The sequence below is a fragment of the Plecotus auritus genome (assembly GCF_963455305.1).
Source record: "Plecotus auritus genome assembly, chromosome: 3".
NCBI classification, from domain to species: domain Eukaryota; kingdom Metazoa; phylum Chordata; class Mammalia; order Chiroptera; family Vespertilionidae; genus Plecotus; species Plecotus auritus.
Genome location: NC_137772.1, coordinates 121,460,305 through 121,487,519, shown reverse-complemented (window position 1 = coordinate 121,487,519; position 27,215 = coordinate 121,460,305). Strand labels below are relative to the sequence as shown.

The window sequence follows — 27,215 nt, the reverse complement described above, 5'->3', positions numbered from 1 at the left end:
TATGAAGGCTCCTTCAGAGCAAGTTCTGAAGCCTGTTTTTTCCTTTTAAATGCTTCCCAAAAATGACCCTTTGGTTTTCTCAGCTTTGTAGCTGCTCTACACCCTTTACCTTCCACCTTAACTTCAAAGCAATAAAAACAAAACAAACAAAAAAAAATGAGAGCATATCTGACTTGGTTGATTTTAATAGGCATGATGGTGGCTACTGTAGAACCTGCATCTAACTCTTCTCTAAGAGGAGTTTAAAGGGGGAAAATAATTGAATTTAATTTGAGTCAACAAGTGTTTATTGAGCAGCCTCTTTGTGCCATTTGATTAAATTGAATTGATTCAATTATACCCATTAAAGATTTAGTTAAACATACTAATTAATGCCCCTCATTGAGAAGAACATAATCTTGTTTCCCTATACATTTTGTTTGTTTGTTTGTTTGGGGTTTTGGTTTGTTTGCTTTTTAAACATTTCTATGGTTTCTTTCTAATCACTTGTTAAGTGACTATGAAAAGAACACTGGGAGCTTGAACTGAGATGAATGCCACACTAGTCAGTATTTGACTACAAGAGAATTTTTATTTTCTTTTATTATGGGACTGAATTATTTCATCATCAACATATAAATGTTATACATTCAAAGAAAAGAGAATAATGTCAATTATCAGCGATAAAGTCATAATTAAAGTATTTGCCTAATGAAATCTTGCTCTTTTGGGCCCTAGTTCTAAACCAGTATCCACCACACTGTGACTGCAAAGAAACAGAATTGGAGTGTGTGAACGCTGACTTAAAGTTGGTGCCACCCGTTTCCAGCAACGTAACGCTGCTGTGAGTAGAATTCACATCTTAATGATATTTGCTCCTAAAGTCACTGGAAAAGTGTGGAGCCTGATCTAATCTCTCTTCATTCTGTTTTATGTTACTGTTACTTGTATATTAAAAAATAACAGAAATATCCTTTAAAACCACTAGTCATCCGAGAATTCTGCGTGCTTCTTCTCTGGGGAAATGATGTCTTAAACATTGTATGTTAGATTACCCATGTTATCCTTTAGCTGGCAAATGCCTGTCATCTGGAGTTCTTATTTTCACTTACTTTATGATTTATGTATTGTTGTTAATATGCCATTACTATGCAATCAAAAATCAAAATTAACATCTAGGAGAGTGGGGTAATATGATTCACATTTTTCAATTAAACTGATTATTTTTTCAGACCAAAAAAAAGTAAAAGAAAAGGGAGAGCACTCACTTATTGTACCTCCTTTTTAGAAGTGGTGATTTGTTTGAAGTAGGAAGGTATAAGAGAGCTACAAAGCTAGTTGTGTCATAATCATGCGTGTATTTGTGTACTTTGCATAATGTTTTGAGAGTCTCTGGAATTTGCTGTCATATCACAATTTGGGCATGCATAAGCTGGTTGTTTTTTGGGTCTTGTTTATTGTGTTCTATTAAAATATCCAGAGAATAAAAGACAAAATTAAATCCCCATAGATGTCCCAGTCTTTTATGCTAACTGGCTAAAGTGGTCAAATGATTGCAAGCTGTTTTAATTTTGCGCTATGGACTTTTTGTTATCACATGAGAAAGTCTTCAGTTACAACAGTGCTTTTCAAATGTGTGAAGTGGCATGAAGGATCATCAGAAAGGCTCTTCTCAAGCACAGAGCTTCTAGGAAGAGTTTGCTTGGTCATAAAATCCTTACTGAAATCTTCTTTATATGTTATTTTAGGTCTCTTAAGAAAAACAAAATTCACAGTCTTCCAGATAAAGTTTTCATCAAATACACAGAACTTAAAAAGATGTAAGTAGCCATTAAGGGTGTATTAATGGGAAAATCCATGTGGGGTTTTGTTTATGATGTTTTTTATCTAAAAGTAAAATGAAATATAAAGTTGATTATCTTTATATTGAATTTACCTATATAAATGTAATTAATATTAGAGAATAAAGCATTAAAAAGTATATTATCCTTCCATTTCATAATTTGAAGTGAACTGATTTTATTTAAACATTTTTGGAGTTAAATTGGAGTTCAGATGAAGCAGCTCAATAAAAAAATACATAGTTCTGTGCTTTTACTCCAAGTCATTTGGAAAATGATACTGCAGATTCAGAGGCACTAGGAACTGTACTTTTTACCTAAGAGAAGAGTGTTAGCACAAAAACACTGACCAAAACACACACACACACACACACACACACACACACACACACACACACACACACGGGACATCTGTAATACTTTCAACAATAAAGGCATATTAAACAAACAAACAGAAAAAAACACTGACAAGAAAGATCAGATAATTTAACACACAGGATGCTGAGATAGTACAAACTGTCTTTTAGGATGACAGTAGAAAATGTGATCTTAGTGAAAGCAGGGATACTGTATCTGAGGAAAGAAAATGTGAATAAATGGCACAGTCAGCATTGAAGAAATGCTAGTCAGTGAGAAGCTAAGTGCCAAGATGCTTCCAGCATTGTCCAAGAAAGAAAACCAGGGTCTGGGAGATGTGATCCCTGAGATCATCTCTACTGGAGGACAGAGATGGATTGTCCAACTCTACCTCAACTTGCATGAACTATCTTTTGATCGCATCCACATCAATATGGAAATGGCTTTTAGTTTGCTTCCCTGCTCACTAAGCAACCTTATGATGACTACATTACCTTCCCAAATTATTCATTCTAAAGTATTTTGGAAGTTACCTTGGATAGACACCAAAAGCACTCTTATTAGTGAAATGGGGTACCATCTATTTAAATAAAGACATTGAGAATATTTAGCATTTGAGAGTTTGGTAACTATGTATCAGTCCCTCTGAGCCTGGTCACTATGGGATAATGAAGAGATCAAGTTCCACATTTGCCAGGATGATCTTTAGACTAGATTTTAAAATTAGCAAGGTAATACTGTAGGGCCCCTCGGCAATGCCATCTTATTGTTTGGTTCTTCAACATTCAATATGAAGGAGAATGTTTCTAGAACTGTGAAATATGTTAAAATACAGGAATAAAAACAATCTGATCTTTTGCTGCTACTGGACAGATGCACTTGGTTTGAATACCATCAACAGTTATGTGTTGTTTGTGAACTGGGAACAGACTCCCTTATCCAAGAAAGGAAGTCACCGAAGGAAGACAGGACCTTGTGTGAGTGTAGGTAACCATGCTGTTTATTACAGCCTCTGTAAATCCCATCTACTGTAGGAACCTGCAGCTTCATCCTGGAGCATGCGGTCATATTGTCCTTGTCCCACAGGAGTAGCTATGCCTTAGCTTTGGGTTTCCAGACTCCTCTAGAGAAAAGGTTATAACTATACTACTTCCGGTCTTACTGGAAATTCATAGAATCACCACTTGTTCATTATAGGGATCAATATTGTCCCTGTGCTGTCTGAATAATGCTCAAGGGAGGAAAAATAAAGTAGCACTGGCAATTTTAGAGTAGCTGTTTAAATTTTGTTATCTAGAGTTAGAGCAAGTTTTATGAATGTCTAATTAAATCTTATTAATCATAAGGTAACTTATGACAGTCTGCAATGGTTAAATAACTTACCTAGATCTAGAACTAGTTAGTGGAAAAGCCAGAATTAGAGCCCATATCTTCTGATGCTCAATGCTATGTGTATTTTATTTTTAAAGTATATTTTTATTGATTTCAGAGAGGAAGGGAGAGGGGGAGATAAATAGAAACATCAGTGATGAGAGAATAATTGATAAGCTGCCTCCGGCATGCCCGACACTGGGGATTGAGCCTGAAACTCAGGCATGTGCCCCTACCAGGAATCCAACCATCACCTCCTAGTTCATAGGTTGATACTCAACTGCTGAGCCATGTTAGCAAGGCCACTGTGTTTAATCCTATCTAATAAAAGAGTACTATGCAAATTGACCATCACTCCAAGACACAAGATGGCCGCCCCTATGTGGTCAAAGATGGCTGCCCCCATGTGGACACAAGATGACTGCTACAAGATGGCTGGCAGGGGAAGGCAGTTGTGGGCAGTTGGGGGTGACCAGGCCTGCAGAGGAGGGCAGTTGGGGGAGACCAGGCCAGCAAGAGAGGGCAGTTGTGGGGGACCCAGGCCTGCAGGGGAGGGCAGTTGGGGGGACCAGGCCTGCAGGGGAGGGCATTTGCGGGAGACCCAGGCCTGCAGGGGAGGGAAGTTGTGGGAAATCAGGCAAGCAGGGAGGGCAGTTAGGGGTGACTGGGCCAGCAGAGGAAGGGAGTTGGGGGGGCAGGCCTGCAGGGGAGGGCAGTTGGGGGGACCAAGCCTGCAGGGGAGGGCAGTTAGGGGTGACCAGAATGGCAGGGGAGAGTAGTTAGGGGCAGTTAGGGGTGACCAGGCTGCAGGGGAGGGCAGTTAAGGGTGACCAGGCATGCAGGGGAGGGCAGTTAGGGGCAATCAGGCTGGCAGGGGAGCAGTTAGGCATCAATCAGGCTGGCAGTGGAGTGGTTAGGGTGTGATCAGGCTGGCAGGCAGAAGCGGTTAGGGGCAATCAGGCAGAGGCAGGCAAGCGGTTGGGAGCCAGCAGTCCTGGATTGTGAGAGGGATGTCCCAGATTGGAGAGGGTGCAGGCTGGGCTGAGGGACACCTCCCGCCCCCACCTCGTGCATGAATTTCATGCACCAGGCCTCTAGTTTATAATAACCAGAAACTTCAAGATAGAAAGAATTTGTTCTGAGCATCTAATTGAATCTTCTACCAACACATCCTGTCCTGCCCCATGCAGAACTCCCTTCTATACCTTTTGCTTCCTAATTTGAGGGAGGCTGACTTCTAGGGAGGCAGGGGGATCACTAAAGGATCAAGAAGGGAGAATTACAATTAGACTTCTTAGGTCAAGTTCTTTCCTGGACCACTGAGCCATAGCTTTGTTCTAAGTCAGTACTTATCTCACATGGTATCTGCTAGCTCACTGAAAAGAAGAATATGGAAGAACTAGCTTAGATAACTCAGGCTCCATTGTTGTTGTATTTTTATTTTATTTTATTTTTGGTGAAAAAAAAGTAGGAATTAATGTTAGTTGCCAGATCAGCTGGAAACTTTACCAAGTAAATGTTTAACTTGGCTTTGTCTGAGAAAAACAGGGGTTCTCTTGATGCAAGTTATTTGATGCTTTCTAAGCAATTTGATTCCCACTCCCCCTCCTGAGACTCAGAGAAAATAGATTATAAGACTCCCATCAGTAAACATTCACTAAGTGTCTATTATATGCAAGGGGTAGCACAGGGGATGAAATACAATTCCTTATGTTTACATATCTTTTTTTTAATTTAGAAAGAATTCCAATATTTGGGATTCTCATTTGGAATTTGGCCCTCAAAATCTGTCAGATAGGGAAGATATCATTAAATTTATTTCAGAAATATGGAAACCCACCCTTGGAAAAGAGAGGCCATTTGTCCGAAGTCAGCCAGTTGACAAATATTGAAGCTTGGCCTCAAAGCCAAACCTCTAACTATGGTCTTTTGGAAGTTCACCAACATGGTCCAGTCTCAAAACATTGCTATTATCAATGAAAACATCCAGTGACCAAACTTTGATTTTAAAATAACTCAGGTCTTTTACAAACATTATTCAGATACCCTACAGCATTTCATAAGCTCAGCAATTCTTCCTTAAAATCTCTCTTCCAGCCCCTTTTCCTCATATTCCTCAGCTCCTCCTTCCACTTTCTCCTAAGCTGCCAGAAAAGTCTTGCCCCACCTCAGGCAAGCCCTTGTACCTCCTGTCCTTCTACTCTTTCATTTTTCTTCCTAATTCTGCATTACTGTTGCCCAAATGATCAAAGTACAAAATTCAAACCATCCCCAGGAAAAAAAGACACCAGATGGGCAACCCAGAGCTCTTGGATAGCAGAGAGCAGAATTGTAAAAGATGCCAAAACCCCATATTCATTCATTCTTTCAACAAATATTTATTGATATCTATGAAGTGCCTGACTCTAAATATACAGCAGAAAACACCTATGAAGAGCCCTCTTCTCACAGAGCTTAACCTCCCATGGAGGAAGATAGATAATAAAATAAATAGTGTGTTAGATAGTGATTAGGGCAATGGAGAAAAAGAAACCAGAAAGTTTATTTTAGGAATTAAAGGTTGCTGAGGGAAAGGAATTTTAAACAATATCAATATGCTACTAAACTGTGTCCTGTCACATAACTCTACTACTTCCCCAAGCTTCTCTAAGGCTCCCCTCATTCTGAAATTCACCTCATGAGACTGATCGAAGCACACCCAATCAGTATTCTATGTGACTCTTCAGATATTTAACACTGACCATCACCCTGTAGCCCACCACAAGTTCTTTCTCCAAGCAGCCTCAGAATCTTCAATTCTTCCCTAGGAGGCTGGTTTCAAATCTGTCATCATTTGTTGACACTACTCTGCCCTGTGTATAGTATCTAGAATAATATGATCACTGTGATGCGGCCATAGAACTCCCTTTCTAAACCTCACAAGTGCTAAAGTTACATTTGCTCTTTTGGTAGCTACTTCATACCCTTAACTCCCAGCCATCTTGCCTCTAAAGTTCCCAATCCTGTGTCAAATGTATCACTGCTAAGTGATAGCTTCTCCACCTTGCAGTTGTCACTTATCATTTGAGAACTAGCTGTGGGTCCTTAAATGTACCCTTATCCAGTCTCATCCTGTTGGATTCAGCTTTTCTTACCAGAGTATGAATATCTTTTTGGATCATCCAACATAATTCACTCCCAGTATTCTGTTATCTGAAAATAAGATGATCCATCTTTACTCAAGTCATAGAGTGAAATACTGAAGAGGACAATCATCTTCCAAGACCCCTTCACCAATATCCTTTAGAAAATGTGCATCTTTATTTTTGTCCATAAAAACATCATAAAACCACTATGTTGATGCCTGGTAAACATATAAGCAATGTTGGCCACACATTTTTGTCTGATCACTTTTTCAAAAACAATCAAGTAGGTCTGCCTGTCCTATTTCTCATGAACTACCTTATCCCCTTTCTCTCTGAGGTGCTTACAAAGCAGCATTGCAATAGCTTGTTCTTCAATCTCTCCTAGAACCAACGTAACTTATGAAATCCACTTCTTGCCTTTTTGAAAAATTAAAATTGCATTTGCCATCTTTAATTTTCCAGCTGCTCTTCCTTTGTCTGGATTCCTCAGTAATTGGTCATGACTTGGTGTTCTCATATCTGTGTTTCTCAGTTTCTAGGAGATATCTTCCAAACCATAGGACTTTGACTTATTTTGATTAACATGTTCTACCATCTTGGGCTTTCACATCTCCTGTCCTGTATCCTTTCTATTTCTTTCAGTCTGAGATCATCTTCATTGACTGAGAAGACAGAAACTTTGTAGGAGTTGAGAATTTATTTTGTATACTATTTCATAATATTATAAAACAGAACCCATACAATAGGCTTGGACTTTTTATTAAAATTGTCTTATTTCTAAAATATAATAGAAATGCATTGATATTGCCCACACTATTATTCACGGTCTGAGTTTTGAACATGACAAACTATTTTTCAACTTTGATTCTATTTTTGTGAACCACTCACATTTGTCCTTGAATTTTGAAGAAACTACTTACTGAACATCATACCTCCCCTCTAAGTGGGATGATCCTTCTGGTTCTCTCATGTACCAGGTACCACTGCCACCATCAGCCCTCATTGTTGCATATGTTGAAACATAGCTGAAGATCAATGAGTATTTGTTGAAGGAATGATATGCAAGACTAAACAGATTGTGGGGAACATCTTCAGCAGGAAGAAATAAACTAATAGAAGCAGAAACAATCAAAGCATATTGGGAAGAGAGTGACCAGGGCAGGTTGTCTAAAAAATAAAGTATGTCCACAGGAAATGATGGTGCCTGTACTAAAGAATTCTGTCTAACCAGGGAAAAGGCATGTATAAAGTTGTGTTTTAGATGATTTTGAGCTAATAATGTTAATATGCATTCTTAAGTTGTTTTGGAATATATCTTAAGAAATACCAAATTTAACATTAAGTGAGTCTCTCTGGTCTGAAATGCTGTAAATATTCACAATGAAGTTGAGGTCATTTAGGTGCCCAGAAGAATAAATTCCTAACTCAAAATAAAATTTTTATTGCCAGGTTAATAAATGTTGCTCAATTATCTGAAAGCTTTGTTATTGATTAGTTTATTAACTTTAATAATCTTTAAAAATATCAAGCCTTTCTAATTTGGGGGAGGAGCAGTTCAAGATGATCTTCCAGAGAAATATAATTTATGGGACTGACTATAATACTTTCTCACTGCTACCATGGAAACTACCAGCCATTCTCCTCATCATTGTAACATAAACCTTATATAATTTAGGAATTCCATGTTAGACTGGTTCTTGTTCAAGGCAATCATTGGCAACAAAATGTAATTCAGTGAGTCACCTGGCTCATGAATATACCATGTTGGGTTAAAAAATAGCCCATAAACATGCATGTCATTAAAACATATATTTGCTTTAGTTTCAGGTACATAAATTCCTGGTGTTTCTGCTTGAAAATTCCTGACAGCTGAAACATCAGGAATTCATTAACCAGTAAGTTATTCTTAGAGAAGCTATTCAATGTAAAGTATATTAAATGGACTCCTATCTCCACTCTGAATAAGAAGAATACACCACTTGCCCAATTGTCAGTTTTCCAAATTTCCCTTAGTATTCACCAAGCTAGCATTCTTCAAAGAAGAAAGGGGATACTAGAGAATAGAGTAAAAATTTGGCACCTGAGTCTGAGACAGGGCACTTAAGACTCCAGTTCTTTCTTGGGTGCCAACAAGCTGACTAAATAGACTAGAAGCTCTTTATTATTTAAGGAGATGGAGTCTTAACTTGTGTCAGTGAAGGCAGTTAGGCTGTACACATCAGGTGAGCCATGCAGCTCTGGCTGGGTGGCTCAGTTGGTTGGAGCATTGTCCTATACACCAAAAGGCTGTGGGCTCGATTCCCAGTCAGGGCACATACCAAGGTGCCAGTTGGATTTCCAGTCAGGATGGCGTGAAAGAGAGGCAACAGATTGATGTTTCTCATATCAATATTTCTCTCTCTCTCTCTTTCTCTCTCCCTACCTCTCCCTCCCTTCCACTCTCTCTAAAAATCAATGGAAAAAAAATATCCTTGTGTGAGGATTAACAACAACAACAACAACAACAACAATAATAATAATAATAAAATAAAAGCACAAGGTCGAATTCACAATTCATGACTGCACCCATTTCTTCAAGATTGACAACATGTGGGTAAAATTTGCATTGCCTTTTTGAATGAATTATCTTAAAAGAAATGTAAATAGTACTAGTTAGGCAGTAAATTTTATATTTTAAAGGAACTTCAATATATACACACTGTAGTATTATATTCTTTTTCTTTTTATGTTTGCTATTATAATTCATCGTATTAACTTTCATTACATCACTTTACGGGCTCAGAAAATGTTATAACAGAAATTGATCTGTTTGGGCTCATTGTATTCATAGAACTTTATTTTTTAATATGTTTTTATTGATTTTAGAGAGAGAGAGGAAGAGAGAGAGAAACATCAATCAGCTGCCTCCTTCATGTCCCCTACTTGGTATCAAGCCTGCCACCAGGGTATGCGACCTGACCAGGAATCAAACCAGCACCTCTCAGCGCATGGAATGATGCTCAACCAACTGAGCCACACCAGCCAGGGCCCATAGAGGAAGTTTAAACCAAAAGCAGAATTTATGCTGTAATGTGAAGGGTCTCTTCACATACATGGTACAAGGGGAGGAGGTTGAAATGACAACCAGACTCACTGGATTTCAAGTTTACTCTGTAGGACAGAAATCGATGTTTTTTGTATCACTATGAATGTAAAGCATGTGCTCTATAGTACCAACCTTTCCTACATGGTGGTACCCAGAGAAAATGACAATATCTGTTCAACATTTGAGTTAAAAGTTTGGTTTTATTTGTAGCTGGAAGCTGATCTTGACTTTACCTAGCTACCCAGAGGGCTGAGTGCATCAATATCTTAACACACCTGTAACACATTCATGATTCATAGGCTTTTCTAGGTAATAATTATGGTATAAGCAAATTCAGAGTACAGCCAGGTGCCCAATGAGTACGTGTCCTACCAATAGTTTTGCGTGAAGTATCATAACAACTAAGAAAGTGTTGTATAATGTTTTAGAAACCAAATAAAATACAAATAAGAGCTAGGGAAGCCATTTAATAGACTATGTAGTCCAGGGGCCCTCAAAGTACGGCCCGCAGGCCACATGCGGCCCGCCGAGGACATTTATCCAGCCCACCGGGTGCTGCTGCCTGTCCTGTTAGCAGCTGACTCGTCCTGGGCCCGCAGTGCGCATAGGAATTTGTTCATAGTTTTTTTTTTTTTAAACTATGGTCCGGCCTTCCAACGGTCTGAGGGACAGTGAACTGGACCCCTGTTTAAAAAGTTTGAGGACCGCCAAAACCGGTTTGGCTCAGTGGATAGAGCGTCGGCCTGCGGACTGAAAGGTCCCAGGTTCGATTCCGGTCAAGGGCATGTAACTTGGTTGCGGGCACATCCCCAGTGGGAGGTGTGCAAGAGGCAGCTGATCGATGTTTCTCTCTCATCGGTGTTTCTGACTATCTATCCCTCTTCCTTCCTCTCTGTAAAAAATCAATAAAATATATATAAAAAAAAAAAAAGTTTGAGGACCACTGAATTATTTCTGTGGATATTTCCTGCCCCTAATGGCCTTTGGTAAATACGTATTCAGGGTTAACTCTCATTGTATAATGAGCACAGGAAAAGGAAATTGTTTACTTAGCTACTCCTGATAGTGTTCTTATTGAATCCATACTAGACTGCTAAATTGCTTTGAAGATTAAGTAAATCATGGACTGGGAAAAAAAGATAGCAGGACAGCAGTGAGGGAGCGAAAGGGGAGTGTGTGAACATGTGTGGTGTATGTGTGTGTATGTGAGCTCAAGGGACAGTTAGATCCTGCAGAACTTTCTGGGGCTGGTGGACTGGGCTCTCTTAGACGGGGAGCCCCTGTTACCACTGCAAGCACTCCAGGGTGGTCAGTGCTGGCAAAGAAACCATGCAATCTTGAAGGGGAGAGCTGCTGTGACTAGGAGCCCAACCTCACCACCACCCAGACTTGCCTCAGACAACACCTGGGACCCTACAGCTACTCTAGGTAGAAACTTGCTACCTCAGCTACAGACCCACAGACACTGGGACGCCAGCCTCCCCGGCCACAGACTCCTGGGAGTCCCAGAGTGTGTGACCCTCCCGCCAGTCCACCACTGTTGCCACACACTTCCCCGTGCCTGGTCCCTCCAGTGACTCTCTGGGTAGGTGACCCTCCTGCTGACCCACCTCTGCAGCCATAGGCATTGCTTGACCACAGTGAGCAGAAGGAAGGAGATAATAAAGATCAAAGCAGAAATAAATGACATAGAGACCAAAAAAAAAAAAAAAATACAAAAGATCAATAAAACCAAGAGCTGGTTCTTTGAAAGGATAAACAAGATTGATGAACCTCTAGCCAGGCTCACCAAGAAGCAAAGAGATATGACCCAAATAAACAAAATAAAAAATGAAAGAGGCAAAATAACAACAGATCCCACAGAAATACAAAAGATTGTAAAAACAAACAAACAAACAAACAAACAAACAAAAAACTATGAACAACTGTCAATCTAGAAGAAATGGACATGTTCCTAGAAAAACAAGACCTTCCAAAACTCAATCAGGAAGAATAAAAAAATCTGAATAGGCCCATAACTATGGAAGAAATTGAAGCAGTAGTCAAGAAACTTACAGCAAACAAAAGCTCTGGGCCAGACAGCTTTACAGGGGAGTTTTACCAAACATTCAAAGAACTAAAACCTACCCTCCTCAGACTATTCCAAAAAATTCAAGAAGGAACACTTCCAAGCTCTTTCTCTGAAGCTAGCATTACCCTAATCCCAAAACCAGATAAAGACACTACAAAGAAAGAGAATTACAGGCCAATATATCTGATGAACATAGATGCTAAAATCCTCAACAAAATTCTAGCAAATCAGATCAAGCATTACATTAGAAAGATCATGCACCATAACTAAGTGGGATTTATTCTGGGTATGCAAGGATGGTACAACATCCAGAAATCAATAAACGTGATGCCTCACATAAACAAATTGATAGATAAAAATCACATAATCATATCAATTGATGCAGTAAAAGCATTTGACAAAATCCAACATCCTTTCTAATAAAAACTCTCAGAAAAGTGGGAATAAATGGATCATACCTCAACATAATAAAAGCCTTATATGACAAACCTACAGCCAACATCGTACTCAATGTGCAAAAACTAAAACCAATTCCCCTAAGAACAGGAATAAGACAGGGATACCCCCTCTCAACACTCCTGTTTGACATAGTACTGAAAGTGCTAGCCATAGCGACCAGACAAGAAGAAATTAAAGGTATCCAAATTGGAAAAGAAGAAGTAAAACTGTCATTATTAGCAGATGACATGATATTGTACATAGAGAACCCTATCGACTCCATCAAAAAAACTACTAGATTTAATAAATAAATTTGAAAATGTAGCAGGATACAAAATTAACACCCAGAAATCTACGGCTTTTTTATACACCAATAATGAACTCACAGAAAGAGAAACAAACCAACAAAAACAATTCCACTTACCATTGCACCAAAAAAATTAAGATACCAAGATACCTAGGAATAAACGTACTTAAGGAGGTAAAAGTCCTGTACTCAGAAAACTACCGGACATTGCAAAAAGAGATAGAGGAAGACATATACAAATGGAAGAATATACCATGTTCATAGATTGGTAGAATCAACATCATTAAAATGTTCAAACTACCCAAAGCAATCTATAGATTTAATGCAATCCCCATTAAAATACCAAAGGCATATTTCACAGACCTAGAACAAAGTCTCCAAAAATTCACATGGAATAAAAAAATATCTCGAATAGCCGCAGCAATCTTGAGAAAGAAGAACAAAGTTGGATGGATCACATTACCAGGTGTCAAGCTATGTTACAAAGCCACTATTCTCAAAACTGCCTGGTACTGGCACAAGAACAGACATATAGACCAATGGAACAGAACAGATGCCGGAAGCCAATTCCAGCATGTCATAATTGCAAGAGTTTCATTGAAGGGTTGATGGAACTTGGAAACTCAACAAGGGATGAGTCACATATGTTATCTCCTGTTGAGAATGGCTAAAGGCATTTCCCCAAACCTGAAAAGGATACATAAATGGATTGTTTACTGCCAGACAGCTCAGGGCATCTCAATCTACATGTTATTGCCTTCTGTTAGCCAAACACCTGAACAGCTGTAGGCAAATTCTTCCAATCTGACAATGGATTCTGTACCTAACCCTACCCTTTGATGTATATATCTCCACCTTGCCTAAGGACAAATTGTGTTAATAAAAAGCAAGGGGTCCTGAGACAAGGAGAGCTTGGTTTTCTTTAGCCAAGCTCATCTGCCCCCCGCCAAATGCTTTTCAAAATTATGTTTCATCTCTGGACTCTTATTTAATTTACACACAGCCCTTCTCCAGATTGCTGAACCCTTCTAGATGCCAGATCAAGACCACCAGCATTAAACAGAGAACCCGGAAATTGACCCAAGCCAGTATGCTCAATTAATATTTGACAAAGGAGACAAGAACAGTCTTTTCAATAAATGGTGTTGAAAAATTGGATAGATACATGCAAAAAAATGAAACTGGACCACCAACTTACACCATACACAAAAATAAATTCAAAATGGTAAAGGACTCATATGTAAGATGGGAAATCATAAATATCTTAGAAGAATCCATAGGCAGCATAATATCAGACATATGTTGTAGCAATATCTTTACCCATACAGCTCCAAGGACAATGGAAACTAAGGAGAAAATAAACAAATGGGACTACATCAAAATAAAAAGCTTTTGCACAGCAAAAGAAGCCATCAACAAAACAACAAGAAAGCCCACTGCATGGGAGAACATATTTGTCAATGTTATACCCAATAAGGGTTTAAACTCCAAAAATTATAGGGAACTCATACATCTTAACAGAAGGAAGATAAACAATTCAATTTAAAAAATGGGCAAAAGTGGACATATGAAAACATGCTCGAAGTCACTAATCATCTGAGAGATGCAAATCAAATGACAATGAGGTACCATCTCACACCTGTCAGAATGGTTATCACCAACAAATCAACAAATGACAATTGCTGTGGAGAAAAAGGAACCCTCGTGCACTGCTGGTGGGAATGCAAACTGGTGGAAAACAGTATGGCGTTTTCTCAAAAAACTAAAAATGGAACTCCCATTTGACCCAGTAATCCCACTTCTAGGAATATATCCCAAGAAACTAGAAACACCAATCAGAAAGGATATATGCACCCCTATGTTCATAGCAGCACCATTTACAATACTAAGATTTGGAAACAGCCTATGATGAGTGGATTAGAAAACTGTGGAATACTATGCTGCTGTAAAAAAGAAGAAACTCCTACCATTTGCAACAGCATGGATGGATCTGGAGAGCATTATGCTAAGTGAAATAAGTCAGTCAGAGAAAGATAAATATCACATGATGTCACTCATTTGCGGATTATAGTGAACAACATAAACTGATGAACAAAAACAGATTCAAAGACAGAGAAGCATCGATTAGATGCTCAAACCTCAGAGAGAAGGTAGGGGAGGGTGGGAGAAAGGGGGAGAGATCAACCAAAGACTTGTATGCATGCATATAAGCATAACCAATGGGCAGAGACAGCAGGGGGGTGAGGGCATGTACGAGAGTGGGGTGGGGAGGGAATGGGGATATGGACACATATGTAATACCTTAATCAATTTTAAAAAATCAATTAAAATATGGAAAAAAACAAGGCAAAATAAAACACTGGACATTCACAAAAAAATGAAACTCCCATTTGACCCAGTAATCCCACTTCCAGGAATATATCCTAAGAAATCAGAAACACCAATCAGAAAGGACAGGTTTTCATATATTCATAGCAGCACATGTGCCCATCAGCAGATGAATGGATTAAAAACCCGTGGTACATCTACATAATGAAATACTACACTGCTATAAAAAAGAAAGAACTCTTCCCATTCGCAGCAGCATGGATGAACACGGAGAGCATTATGCTAAGCAAAATAAGCCTGTCAGAGAACAACATAAATGGATGAACAAAAGTAGATCAAGCCCTAACTGGTTTGGCTCAATGGATAGAGTGTCCACCTGCAGACTGAAGGGTCCCAGGTTCAATTCTGGTCAATGTCATGTACATTGGTTTCAGGCACATCCCCACTAGGGGGTATACAGGAGGCAGCTGATCGATGTTTCTCTCTCATCAGTGTTTCTAACTCTCTATCCCTCTCCTTCCTATCTGTAAAAAAATCAATAAAAATATATATTTTAAAAAAATAGATCCAGAGACAGAGAAGCATCGAATTCACCATCAAACTTTAGAGGGAAGGCGGGGGGAGAGGGGTAAGAGTTCAACCAAAGGACTTGTATGCATGCATATAAGCATAACCAATGGACACAGACACTAGCGGGGTGAGGGCATGTGTGGGGGATAGAGGTGGCCAGGGAGAGGTCAATGGGGTTAAAAGGAGACATATGTAATAGTATACATAATACTTTAAACAATAAAGAATTTTTTAAAAAGTAAATCATGACTAGCAAGTTGAAATTGGTGAACTAGCTCCAGTTCAACCTCTGGTGTCTTTTTGGACCTTAAGCACTTTGCCAACTTGCCTTGTGCTTCTCACTCTTCATCTCAATATAGAAAAGAATAAAACTTGCCCTCTTATTTTTTTATTTTTAGTTTTGTGGGAATAGAACAAAGAGAAATGAGGAGTTTGCAGTAGAACTTGGCTGTGAGAGACTAGTTGGTTTCTCATGGTGAGCCCTCCTGCAGCTCAGAGCGGAAAGACTGCCATAGTTCCCATTTGCAGAAACAGAACTACCAGTAGTTCCCTCTTCATGTCACACCAGAGTTCAGTGGTACATATCAGAGATGTCCAGTCTCACTGTATAAGCTCTACAGGGTCATCAGGTATCAGCTGGGTTCTCAGCCATCTGTCCTTAGAAATGTCTTCACATCCCCATATGGGAGTTGGACTTGAGATTTCATAAGCCAAGTTCACAAATGTCTTTAGGGAAAGAAAGTGGATCACACATTCAACAACCTGATGAAGCACACAAACCACAATCACGTGACTCTTCTATCTTATTCCCATCAGATTTCTTCAGCATAATTGCATCAGACACATATCCAGGACAGCATTTTTTGGATTACATAATCTGCAAATATTGTGAGTAATCCCTTTATAATTATGGTATGAGTATAATTTTAAGAAAGGGTAGAATGGTATTTTTGAAAGGTGTGACTTAGTTGTAGAGAAATGGGAAGATTACATTATTACAAAGGGGATAGATTAATTACTACATTGAAAGAAAGATTTAGAGGCTCTCCTTAACCTTGTCTACACAAATTTGGGGCATTTCCACAATATTTTGGCTTTTTATTTTTTCTAACCCATACTAACTTACCTATATACTTTCTTAAAATGCTAGTCTACTAAGGATGTGACCAAAAAGGACAAAAGCAAAAATCATACACCCCCATATTTATTCTACTCTTATTCTGAAACATAATATCCCAACATGCTATTTTGGGCAACTTTCCTGGTCCTGACTGTTGCACACACTAAGCTTGTGGCTATCTGTGTCTCCTGGTGTCCCTTGGTTTCTCCCCTCCCCCTTAGTAAAATGCTTTTAGAAACAGATGCCCATGCTTCATGGTCATCATCAATGGCTCATATTCTAATTCATGTGACTAAAATGGGGTCATGAGTTTACCTAATTCACTCACTCATGCTATTTGTAGATATCTCAACCACAACTGCATTACAGCCCTCAGACCTGGAGTGTTCAAGGACCTGCATCAACTAACTTGGCTGTAAGTATTCTAGTTTTTCCTGCCCCAATCTTAATGATATTTATCAGTGTTCACAGTTTCCATCTATTTGTGTATCTTGTTTACTATACTTATTTTTCTAGTTGTCACATAATCTGGAGCACTTGACCCAAACAATTTGAGTAGTAGCTGTGTGAAAATAACAGGTGCCATGCCCTTGCAGGTTGGCCTCTGAGCCCAGAATTGGGCTTGCTGAGGTTTCTATCCACCCAGTGTTTACCTATGGCCGCATTTCTCACCTCAGATCTATTGGCATGTAGTCCCAGATAATTCTTTGATTGGGGGAGGAGGTAATGTCCTTGTGCATTTAGGATGTTTAGCAGCCTCTGTGGCCTCTACCACTACCTCATTAGATGCCAGTAGTACTAGCTGCCTGAGTGTGACAACCAAAAATGTGTCCAGACACTCCCAAATGTCCCTTGGGAGAGAAACTGCCCTCTGTGGAAAACCACTGATCTAGAAAGTAAGCAAGTTAAGAATTTTTTGGGTTTCCAGAGCCTTCATAGAAAAGTCTGAGTGTATAGTGGCTTTGGTGCTTCACCACTTTCAAGGCTGAGCTATCAACCTCACCCCAAGGGGTCTCACCTCAGATGTCTGTGTTTTCATCAGGGAAATAAACAAAGGACAATTAGAAGGCACTCTGTGTCTGCTTGCCCATTTTCCATAGTTCAGCCTAGTTTAATGGAAAAGATCAGGGCCTCAACTTTATCCAGACCCTGTATAAACTGTGATCCCAGTCCAATATTGCAGGTAACTTTCTTAATCTTCCTAGGCCTCTTTTCCTCATCTGTTGACTGAAATCATAATTCCTTTGTAAGAGCGATGTTATGAGGACTGGCTTGCATGACATATGTAAAGTGCCATATGCATTGTGCCTGGCATATAGTAGATTCTCAACATCACTCCCTTCTCTAGATCCTCAAGAACCTCTGGCAATAAGAGGAAATGGTACTTGGCTTCAAAAGTAACAAAAGAAAAGAAGGCATATTTCCCCTTAGTCTATTTTTTTTCTAAGAAATACCATATAGACTTAAAATCAGTAATTTGAACATGTAAATATTTTCACTCTTTCACCCTCTAAGCTCCTAATGAATTTATTTCTGTCAACACCATTAAATACATCATTTTAATACTGTGAGACAATTGAACCATTTGTGATTTCCTAAACATTTTTTTTCAATTCATTCTTTAGTCAATTAGTGGGTCAAAGCATTTAGGGATTCCAAGTTCAGCCACTGAGTAAATAAGAGTAGCTTGTGTGGGACCCACATGTCCAGAGGTGAAGGGTAAAATTTGGGTCTGAAAGTCCATCAGTATGGACTTGCTCGATTCTGATCTGGGCTTTTGGAGGAAAGAGCTGCCTTGCCACAGGATGAAGGGAAGGCTCTCATGAAGATAAGTAAGCCTAGTGTGAAGGAACAGGAAGGGGGACAGCAGGTGTTGGACAGAGGCAGGATTGTCACAAGCCTTTAATTTTTCCTGGTTTTACTTCAAAAATATCTCTGACATTGGAAATGTTTGTGATCTGTGTTGTCAGAATTCTAGATGACAATCCAATAACCAGAATTTCACAGCAGCTATTCACTGGATTAAATTCTTTGTTTTTTCTGTAAGTATTCACCTCCCTTTCAATACATCTGTATGTACATTGCAATGACATTTAACACCAGCTTACAAAAAGAACTTTAGAAAAATCAAGACCACTATGATTTTTATTAGTCAAAATCTTTCCTGTATTTCCAGTCACAATTACTGTTGCTACGTTCTGGCCAGGGCTCATGTATATTTTAAGCCAGTTGATTTTTTAAAAATCTCATTTTCTTTCTTTTAGTCCTAAGGCATGTTTACATTTTCAGTGGTTGATCAAAGGTAATGTTCATTCTTATCTCCTAACTACATATAAATTGGGTGGAATCTCCTAGAAGATTAGTCCCAACTACATTTTTAACAGAGGAAAATGTGCCCTTGCCCATCAAGAGTCACTGAAATGCCAAAATCTTTGCCCTACCAACAGAGTTACTCTCATAATTAGATTGTCCCTGTTTATTAATAGACTAGAATAATCCATCAGCAGGGGTCTATTATGACCCTTTGCAGTTAATCATATAACATCATTATTTCTCTATTTGTCAGGAGAGACTACAATATCACAAATTAATTGTGCAGCTTAACGTGCTCATGAGTTGTTTTCTTTGCCCAAATGTCCCCTACATCACTTCTTAGATTTAATGCCAGTTCCAGTGTGGCTCTTTAATATTGTAAATTATAAATGTTTCTCTTAAGAAGAAACTTTGGATAAGCAATGCTGGAAGTGACTGCAAATTTGGAGTTTACAAGAAAAATTATCACCTAAGATATATTTTGTTTCATCTCATAAAATTAAATTGTATAACATTTATTCTCAGGTTATATGGCACACTGATGCATTCATAGCTTCTTTGACATCTGTTTCCTTTTCCATGCCACACACATATCTAGATAGCATTTTGAAGAGGAAGTTATGTTGATAGTCTTCATCCTAATAAATCAATTTTAGCATGCAAGTTTCTGTATTATAAGAATAATAAAAATACTGCTCTTATAGTGGCATATCATTGCTTCTTTTTAAAAGTTTTATTTTTTTAGTGTAAGTATAGTTAGTATACATTCCTATGTTGGTTATATTAGTTCCAAATGTACAACATTAATTAACATCTTTTTTGTGTAAAGGTCTATGGTTAATAACTACTTAGAAGCCCTTCCCAAGCAGATGTGTGCCCAAATGCCTCAACTTAACTGGATGTGAGTATGCATGTAGGCGTTAGTTTGTTATTTGCACAGTTTGAGGAAACTAGCCCTGAAGTTAATTCATAGTTACATAAAAATTCATCTATGTTCTTCTTTCCAAAACTAAAATCTGATCCTGTTACTTTTTGGTTTAAAAATCTTTTGAGAATTCCAATGGGTGTAAGGGTAAAGTTCATACTTCCCCCTTGAGCACCTGGGAACCATCATTTCCCTCCTTCACCCTATCTGGTCTCTTTCCCTGCCCCTCTGCCTCATGCCTTCCTTACACATGTATCAACAGTCACTTCCCTCAGCACACATGGTTGACTTGAAAAGACTTGATCCTTTATTCTTTTGGTTAACTTTGGTTCCTTCAAAAGTTCCCTTAAACATCACCCCCAGGAAGCCATCCTTGACACATTTACTGATTTCAGTGGCTGCCTCTGTGCTCCCCTTATGCCAAGAACAGGCTTCCACTATGCCACCCAGTTTCTACCCTGCACACCTACTTCACAGTACCAGAGCCACTGATTTACTGTGTGTCCCCTACCCTTTTAGAAATTTCATGAGGGCAGAAACCCACTATGATTAGTACAATGATTGTCACATAATAGGAGCTCAACAAAACTCAGTCAAATGAAATGGCTAAACTATTTCAATTCTTTGTTGGCTTTTAATCAATACTTGTTTAATCATTCATTTAAATTCCTTCGTGGCTTCATTACCACTACCCACCATTCTTTGTCACATTTATCCTCATGGTTCCCTGAGATAGGCAGTGTGGTCACAGGTAGCCATTTCCTACACTGGGAAAGTCCACTAGAACTTTTCTCACATCAAATCAGGGGACTTAAAGCCCACAAAACGATAAAATTTAGTACCTAAGTTATTGATTCTCTCTGAACTGGCCTCAGAATTACTTGTAACAATACTAGTAGGTGGCTTTGTGTATACTTACTGTGTATTTACTTATATGCCTGTTATCAAAGGCTTTTATGGCATAAAGAGCTCACTGAGGCATAGTAGAAAGAGCGGCCACTCTCCATCCTGCAAATCAGGATATATATCCTGACTCTGGCATTTAGGAATTGGAAGACAACTTAGGTCTGAGTTTTTCCTTCAGCAAAATAAAGACAATATTGGCGGAATATAAGATGTAACTATCTATTACACAATGGTTAAATGTCAAGGCTTTACAGTCAGACAGATATGGATTAGAAGGGCAGTTCTACCACTTATTAGCTGTTTAACCAGAATAAAAGTGAATTTCTGAGAAACTCAGATTCTTCACATATGACATGGGGGTGATAATATCAACTTATGTACTCAAAACAGTACCTGACAGCATAAAAATCCAATAAATGCCAGCTACCGCTATTATAGGGGTAATATTAGGATAATTAACAGCATGGTAACCAGCATAGACAAATACTCACTAAATGTTGGGCTGCCCTTTCCCTCAATTTCATTAAGTTCTAACATCAATTGAAAGGAAAAAAGAAGCATAATATGAATCATACTAACTGCAGTAATTAGGAGGGAAGCATAAAAATTGAAACGAAGTAAAAATAAATAAAAGAACAGTCATATCAACAAAAAGTGCCTCTAGACATACAACTTGTACAAAAATATTAAAAATGTATTTCCTCCATGACTTTTAGGGATTTGGAAGGCAATGGAATAAAGTATCTTACAAATTCTACCTTTCTGTCATGCGATGCACTCACTGTTCTGTAAGTATGCAATGAACTTTGGTAAATGAGGGGCTACCCAATATATTTGAAAATCAAAAGAAAATATTGACAAGGAATTTAACAACCTTAGTCTGAAACTGCAGTATTATAAAATGCTTATGTAACTTGATTTATTTTGAAAGGGGTCTAAGCCTTACCTATAGCGGCCACCATGTAGGTCTTCAGCTGTTCTTGTTTTTGAGGACAGTCACTATTTCTGTGCATACACTCAGCTGAACTCGTAACTAAACCTATGTTCTCAGAAATGAGATAATGTATATGAAAGTGGTTAGTTATCCAGTGATTCTTACTGCCAATGACATTTATCACATGATCTCTCTCAAAAAAAATTTTTTTTTAATTCTAAAGAGAAAGACATCTAATGTGTTCTGATAGGCCAAAGATTCTGATTAGTGATTCTGATTGTCAACAATGTTTTTTATGGGGGCTGGAAGGCAGATGAGTTAATTATTGACACATTTGCACTGGAAAACTTAAAGTCATTTGCATTTTGTCTTTGTTTTAATGATAATTTTTTATATAGAGTAAACAATTAGTAATGTTGGTTGGTTGGTTTGATGGGTGATTGGAAAAATTGGAGTCTATCCATTTGTAGTAGCCTAACCACTATTCTCTAACAAATTAAGAGCTAAGGCTATTTCCAAGTTGTACATTTATCAATCAGATTGCAGATAAGCATGTTTAATGAGAAAAGAGATGATCCCACTCAGCGAATACAAAGAGTTTACTACTTTTATCATGGATAATGAGAGTGAATACTAGAAAACTAAACAAAATACATCTATGCTTCTATTGTATAGCTTCACTCAGCTTTTGAATCATTTTCATACCCATTATCTCTCATTCAGCACCTCTGTAAGGCAGGTGGCGGCTGACCCCCACTTTCTGCCATTTCTCCTAGAGCAGTGGTCGGCAAATTGTGGCTCATGAGCCACATGCGGCTCTTTGGCCCCTTGAGTGTGGCTCTTCCACAAAATACCACGTGTGGGCGCGCACGTACAGTGCGATTGAAACTTCGTGGCCCATGCGCAGAAGTCGGTTTTCGGCTCTCAAAAGAAATTTCAATCGTTGTACTGTTGATATTTGGCTCTGTTGACTAATGAGTTTGCCGACCACTGTCCTAGAGGAGTCCATTTACACACAAAGTAAAACCAATGTGCTCCCACCAAATGTAAAACTTGTTTGTGGCCCCAGAAACTACTATGAGGTTGGTTAAGCTTTGCTCTTTCTGGCTTTCTCCTAAGGAGCATGCCTTACACAAAAGTTCTCTCAAAGCCTTCTAGAGAATTATTTACAGGTTCCAAATCTGATATTACTTGTGTGTATTTGAGAAAGAAACACTTTCTAAAATGATGAGAATCCAAACAAAATGTAGCTTTATAGACCACACTCAGCACCTCAAACTACTTATGACAGCATTTCCTAGAAAGGACATGTGGACATACTCAGTGAGAAACTCCAGCCTTATTTCCACACCAGAACCTACCTCACTTTGTGATTTCAAAGGAGGCTTGGGACAGATCACTGGCCTGTCCCAAGGAGAACTGGTTACTGCAGCAGACACAAACCAACAGTGCTGACTCTCACCATGTCTTACAGGTTTCTGCCTAGAAATCAAATTGATTTTGTTCCAGAGAAGACATTTTCTTCATTAAAAAATTTAGGAGAACTGTAAGTAGCATTGTCTACTAGGAAAATATGATTGCATCTTCCAAGATGATAAATTTAATTGACTAGTGAGACTGCTTTTCCACTAGTAGCAATCAAAATCCTGTAGACTACTGGAGATTCAAGATCCATTAAGAAAATCAACATTATCCTAAAGTCAAAAGCAAATTAAAATTAGACATGAGCTTAATATGGATTTAACCTACTTTAATTTCCCTGCCTGTTTTCTTTGAGTAATTTCATGCATATGTGTGCTTGGGAATAAATGAATTTTCATAGCTCCTTAAACCCAGTGATTATTATCTCTAATGACTAAAGTGTAGTTAATTCTTAATAAATGCTTGCTGAATGAATAACTGACTAACTAAAATACTATAACCAATTATAAAGAAAGGAACAGAGATGCTTTTATTTCTTGAGAAATTATGACTTCTAGAGTAGATGAAGCAAACACTGACCTTGGGAATGAGACTTAGGCTCATTGAAAGCAATTCAGAGAGCTCATGGACCTTTTTCTGTTCAAACACATGTTTTGTAGATCTAAGCCTTTGAAAAAAGCATCTGTATTGTCATTAATTCATTATCACCCACATAGCTGTGTTTCATTGGAAGTTAAAATTATATTATATTACAAATAGTGGCAATTAGGGAAGAAAGCTCTTCCCTCTGATGTGAGGTCTAAAAAACAGAAATTAATTTCTTAATTAACCTCTTCTCCATTTTTTATACCTTATTTTGACATTCAGAAAAGACTGGGGGAAATAACTCAGTCAGAGTAATTTGAAAGGTGTGGCCAGTTGGTTAGAGCATAGTCCCAAACACTGGAAGGTGGCGGGTTCAATTCCCAGCCAGGGAGCATACCTGGGTTGTGGGTTCAATCCTCATTTGGGGCATGTATGGGAGGCAACTGATCAATGTTTCTCTTTCACATCAATGTTTCTCTCTCTCTCAAAAAAAAAAAAAAACCACACCAAGTAATTTGAAAAATAATTCATGAATTTCATGAACAATTAAGATACTTCAATTTAATTCATGAGTACCATAAGCCAAATCCATAAATATTTATTAAGTGCCTAGTGTGTACAAGGCATTGCATTAGAATTAAAAATATCATTTTATGGCAAAAAAAAAAAATTAAGGGCAGTTCACTCAGAAGAGCTTGCTCATTTCTCAAAGGGGTTTTCCTGATCAGATCTTGGGGGATGAATATGGATTTGGGTTATGGGTTGGAGAGGAGGAGGAGCAGCTCAGGGCAAATAAGTGTGGGTTTTATATACAAACTTCAGAAAACAGTGGTAAGGAGTCCACATTTTGAAAAAATTCCTAATCTTCCTCTTATCCTATACTTAGAGCCACTCCTGCTACAAATAAAAGAGCCTAATTAAGAGACACCTAATTGCTTCTTTAAGACTGCCAATAATAATGTTTCAACCACATAACATCAGTAAGATAAAAGAAATTTAGAAGTTAAAAGAATTAACTTGAACAAGGCATATATATTTCTTGAGTTTACAAAAATGTTAGGTCATTTTACTGTGCCTTCATGACACCAACCCCTCCTGGAGAGGAATAGCAAGCTTATGTGAGGCCACTGAAGTCCTTTCTCCCCCAAGACTGCCCTTTCTTTTTCAGTGTAGCACTTTGCAGGACATGTTCTAGGTGTACAAGATCATTGTCACCTTACTCGGTTGTTGGGCTCCCTTATCCTTGCACACCTGTGGCTTTCCTTCTGTGCCAAGACCCAAGTGTGCTCCTCCATCTAAAGCCAGGTCAGAATTCCCAACTGGCAGGACCTCTACACTTGAATGTCATCACAATCACTCAAGAACAATCTGTTAAAACAACTCTTACCCCACTACCAATTCCGTGCCTTAGTCTTATCATCTTAGTGCCATCAGCACCCTCCTGGCAGCCAGGCTCAAAGACTGCTCCCTTTCCTTCTAACTCTCTTATACTTCACCTCCTTACAGACCATAAGCCCTGCCAGTGCCCTTCCTTGAACCCTCTTCAGCTGGTCCAGGGTCAAAGTCTCCTGCCAGGTTCTCTCCTCTGACTCTGGCTTCTCAGTCTATCTTTCATGATTCAGACAGACTTATATCGTTCCACAACCCATAGCATATTATGCCATTGTCCTACTTAATATCCTCCCTTCTTGTTGCATGCTGTTTAACGAAGTCCTTGACACAGTTCTCAGATGTTAATGTTCAAAAAAATCACAGCTCTGTCTTTAAATGCATGGCTACTCCTCCCTCCACCCCTGGAACTTCCAATGTGATAGTTACAGACAGTCACTAGGAATGTGCTCTTTTTATGAGCATCCTCCTTGATTCTGATGCCTGGACTCAACTCTGGCAAATTCTGCCTCAGAAAGTATTCATGGCCCTTCCATTTTGTCTGTATGTGCTTTTTCAGACCCCCATCCTCTCCATCCCATACTTTCTATCCTCTAACACATTGGACCACTTGCTGAATCCTGATGAGTTGACTTCTGACCATCTGTTTCTGTGATCCTGCTTAATTTAAGCCTCCACTGAAAAGCTGCTCTTCTTTTGTTCCACTTATTAAAATCACCCAGCTTTGTTCAGACACTTCTTAATTTCATAGGCCAAGTTCGAGGACTTCTTCCTTTGTTTCTTATCTGTACTTCTATAATAGCACTTGTTTCATTCATTCCTTGATTCATAATAGAGCTGTTTGTTCTAATTGTAATATTCTTTAGAGAAAGAGCTAAGTCTTAGTTATTTGTAGCTCCCACACATTGACCAGCAGTTCCAAAACATCAAAAATAGATAAGATCTTTTGTTTGATTCTTAGGCAATTTCACATGTTTTGCTTTAACATCTTCTCTGGCTCAGAAGGATATTTTGGACTCTTAAAAATTCCTGATTTCTTCTGATGCTGACAGATCTCTTTTCCTCATTCTTCAGAAAAACTTCCCTCTGATTCTTTCTGGATCAGACTGTCCTATTATATTTAGTTCTAAATTCTCAATTTCTTATTTAAAAAAATAGTACCATATAAAAGAGATGAAAAATGTGTGAACTTACCCATTCAAGATTATCTGGACAAATATAGTGTACACAGTAATGCTATCTTAGTTGGAATATAAAATAAATAGAAGGTGTGGGTCTTAACCTCAGAAAGCTTATAGTTGAATAAACATACTATCACATATATGAACCAAATAGGATTACAAAACAGTGAATTGTCGAAGTGTACTCTTCATACTAAAACAGAGGAAATTAATCAAAGTAGATATTGAAGCCAGGTTGGGAATGTGTTGGAAAAGGGCTGAGAGAAAATTCCAGACAGGAACTGGTTGAGCAAAATGTCACATGTCTGAAAGTGATGGAAAACATACTAATTTGGCTGACTCACAGAGGCTGGTTGTATAACAAGTTATCAGGTTGGTTAAAAAAATGGAATCATATTCTCTATTATGTCGAGTGGGATGATGAAACTTGTGAGGAGTAATAATCATGTCATCTATTTCCAATGTAATTGCTTTGGATTTTCACTGTCACCAATAGGGACCTGTCTAGCAATATGATAACAGAGCTACCAACCCACATTTTTAAAGACCTGAAGTTTCTACAAAAACTGTAAGTTCTTCTTGCCACCGCCATCAGATTTAAATGGCAACATCTTAAGCTTCCAAAATAATAACATCCTGATGTTTCCTTCCTTCTTTCCTCTAATGGAACAAAAGGAACCTGTCGTCCAACCCTCTCTTGTATCTCCACAAGAACCAGTTTGAAAGTCTTAAACAACTTCAGTCTCTGTAAGTGAAATATGACAGTGTGCTGATTATATTTTAGTGGATGTACTTCACTTAGAAACATATCTAATTCATATGGGAAATCTCATCCTACAGTTTTCATAGAGATTTAAATTTGTAATTGTTTTGTTATTAAACCTTTGGTGAAGAACAAATTGTGGGAGACTTGCTGCTGCTTCCCTATCCCCTTTCCTACAGCAATCAACATTCTATCAGCCTACAGA

General features: G+C 38.4%; 1 protein-coding gene across 1 annotated transcript in view; it reads left to right on the top strand.

Moving 5' to 3' along the window:
- RXFP2 (relaxin family peptide receptor 2) overlaps nt 1–27,215 on the top strand; it is a gene marked incomplete at both ends in the record, with an annotated part of 66,092 nt that overhangs the window by 27,290 nt on the left and 11,587 nt on the right. Inside the window, 10 exons of the mRNA XM_080661055.1 lie at nt 718–823; nt 1,728–1,799; nt 16,289–16,360; nt 16,936–17,007; nt 18,563–18,634; nt 19,735–19,806; nt 21,453–21,524; nt 23,145–23,216; nt 26,744–26,815; nt 26,923–26,994. Coding sequence (XP_080517181.1) covers nt 718–823; nt 1,728–1,799; nt 16,289–16,360; nt 16,936–17,007; nt 18,563–18,634; nt 19,735–19,806; nt 21,453–21,524; nt 23,145–23,216; nt 26,744–26,815; nt 26,923–26,994 — 754 coding nt within the window. The remainder of the gene's footprint in view (nt 1–717; nt 824–1,727; nt 1,800–16,288; nt 16,361–16,935; nt 17,008–18,562; nt 18,635–19,734; nt 19,807–21,452; nt 21,525–23,144; nt 23,217–26,743; nt 26,816–26,922; nt 26,995–27,215) is intronic.